Here is a 1,789-nt window from a genome sequence, read left to right as displayed (position 1 = left end):
GGGGGGGCGGGCCGGAGCCGATCCGGGCCGCCCCGGACTGGGGAGCGGCGACCGGGTTGTCCCTTACCTTGTGTGGGCTGCCCAGGTACCGAGGTGCCGGGATACCAGCCGGGTCGGGTGCCCCAGGTGCCCGTCTGCCCGTTCAGCATCCTTAGCTTGTCGTACATCCCGTCGGCACCCATCTGTTGCTTTTCGCTAGCCAGGTTGCGTAGGACTCTGTTTATCGACGACACCTGGAAGGCAAAGGACAGGAAAGGCAATGGTAGTGCGGTAGCGCGCTCCCCGCCAGCCACCCGCGCAACCCCCGCGTCCCTCTGCGCAGCGGGCGGCTCGACCTGGGCGCAAGTCAAGGCTTCCCTGAGCGCCGGCTGCGCTCTGCGGCCGCCCCGCACCGCCGAGTCCCAGCCGCCCCGACTCGCTCACTGCTGGTGGTGGTGGTGCAAACAAACAAACAAACCACGGGGGAGGGGGGGAAAAAAAGCAAAGGAAAAAAAAAAGCCCCAAACCCAACCCTGCAAAACCAGAGTGATGGCTTCGACTGATGCTCGCAGTCCTGAGGCGCCAGGCGCAGGGGTGACCCGCATATTGCTTTTTATTTTTTTCCCTCCTTAAAGGCATTTGTCAGATTCTGTATGAAAAAATGCGTCTGACCCTGCCACATGCAAATGATGTGAACCTGCTATTCTCTCCTCTGATACCAAAACAAAGGAAGCAGAGGCTCGCTACGGCTACCCAGCATTGTACACAGCACACAGGAAGGTTTTTTTCATGAACTTACACTGGGTATATTATCGTTGGTACAGACCCCCTCTGATAGTAATCTGTCTCGAATCTCCCACGCAAAGATGGAGGGGCACTCTCGTTTATACTGCGCTATTTTGCTTACAACTTCTGGAGTCGCTACTCTCGGTTTACTACCTCCGATTGCCCTGGGTCTGATGGAGCCAGTTTCGTAATACCTGCCCAAAATTTTACTCACACATCCATTCGACACCTGGATAGGGAAGTGGACAGAAAATCACATTATTAATAATTTCAAGACAAAAATAAAATTGTTTAAGTATGCATTAAACAATGACAAGCTTACGTTTTGATTGTCCAGCACTTGGACTTTTGCATCTGCATGGGTCTATAACACAAAAATATACCTTAAATGGTATGAGAACTTACTTAGAGAGTCTTTTTTTTCTTAAAAAAAAATTACATTCGTGGCCCTACCCTCTACAAAAGTGATACTTTAAAAACATTTGGAAGAAAAAAAAATCATCTGGTCAAAATGTAATTCTCTTAGTATCAATGTTAAAATACGCCTTAAATGCGAACAATAGGTAAACCAGACTAGTCTCCATCCTTCTCACTGCTCTTAGCCAAAGGACTTGCGGGGGAAGGGGTGAGTGAGGGGTTTTCAAGACCTACATTTACAAAATACCCCTGAACTGCGCCAAATTGCGTGAGTGTCCATAAGGACAGATTCCAGGCTAGAACAGCGTGGCTTTGAGGGGGGTTCTTTTTTCTCTCTCCTTTTTTTCGCTTTTTTTTGTAGAAAAAAAAAAAAAAGAAAAAAAAAAAAAAAAAAGCAGTAAGCCACGCCAAATGCATACAGATATCACAAAATCATAAGTAAATACGGGGGGGAAGGAGGGAAGGAGAGGAAACTGAAATTATGCCGAGCCGTATAATTCAGTTTATTACAGCAAACTAACTGTAACGACAGCACAGGTTATCACCGGATGGAAATAAGGGGGAACGAAAAGTAAAAATTTAAATATTTTAAAAGGCATATATAAAT

At 47.5% G+C, this 1,789-nt stretch overlaps 1 protein-coding gene across 6 annotated transcripts in view; it reads right to left on the bottom strand.

The window, feature by feature from the left end:
* Positions 1 to 1,497, bottom strand: part of PAX6 (paired box 6) — an 11,394-nt gene extending 9,897 nt beyond the window's left edge. The window contains exons 1-3 of one of the 6 annotated variants that reach the window (XM_008644076.2): positions 1,088 to 1,497; positions 980 to 994; positions 68 to 233 (exon numbers count right to left, since the gene is read on the bottom strand). In XM_008644076.2, the coding sequence (XP_008642298.1) occupies positions 68 to 182 (115 nt within the window). In that variant the 5' untranslated portion in view covers positions 183 to 233; positions 980 to 994; positions 1,088 to 1,497. Of the gene's footprint in view, positions 1 to 67; positions 234 to 335; positions 752 to 778; positions 1,002 to 1,087 lie in introns of those variants that run through there. The other 5 variants (XM_017726366.1, XM_017726363.1, XM_017726362.1 and 2 more) reach the window with 5 other exon arrangements.
* Between the last annotated feature and the right edge of the window lie 292 nt (positions 1,498 to 1,789).

This window comes from Corvus brachyrhynchos, unplaced genomic scaffold (assembly GCF_000691975.1).
Source record: "Corvus brachyrhynchos isolate BGI_N302 unplaced genomic scaffold, ASM69197v1 scaffold281, whole genome shotgun sequence".
Lineage (NCBI taxonomy): Eukaryota > Metazoa > Chordata > Aves > Passeriformes > Corvidae > Corvus > Corvus brachyrhynchos.
The sequence above is the reverse complement of the archived record's forward strand: the minus strand, read 5'-3'. Positions and strand labels throughout refer to the sequence as shown.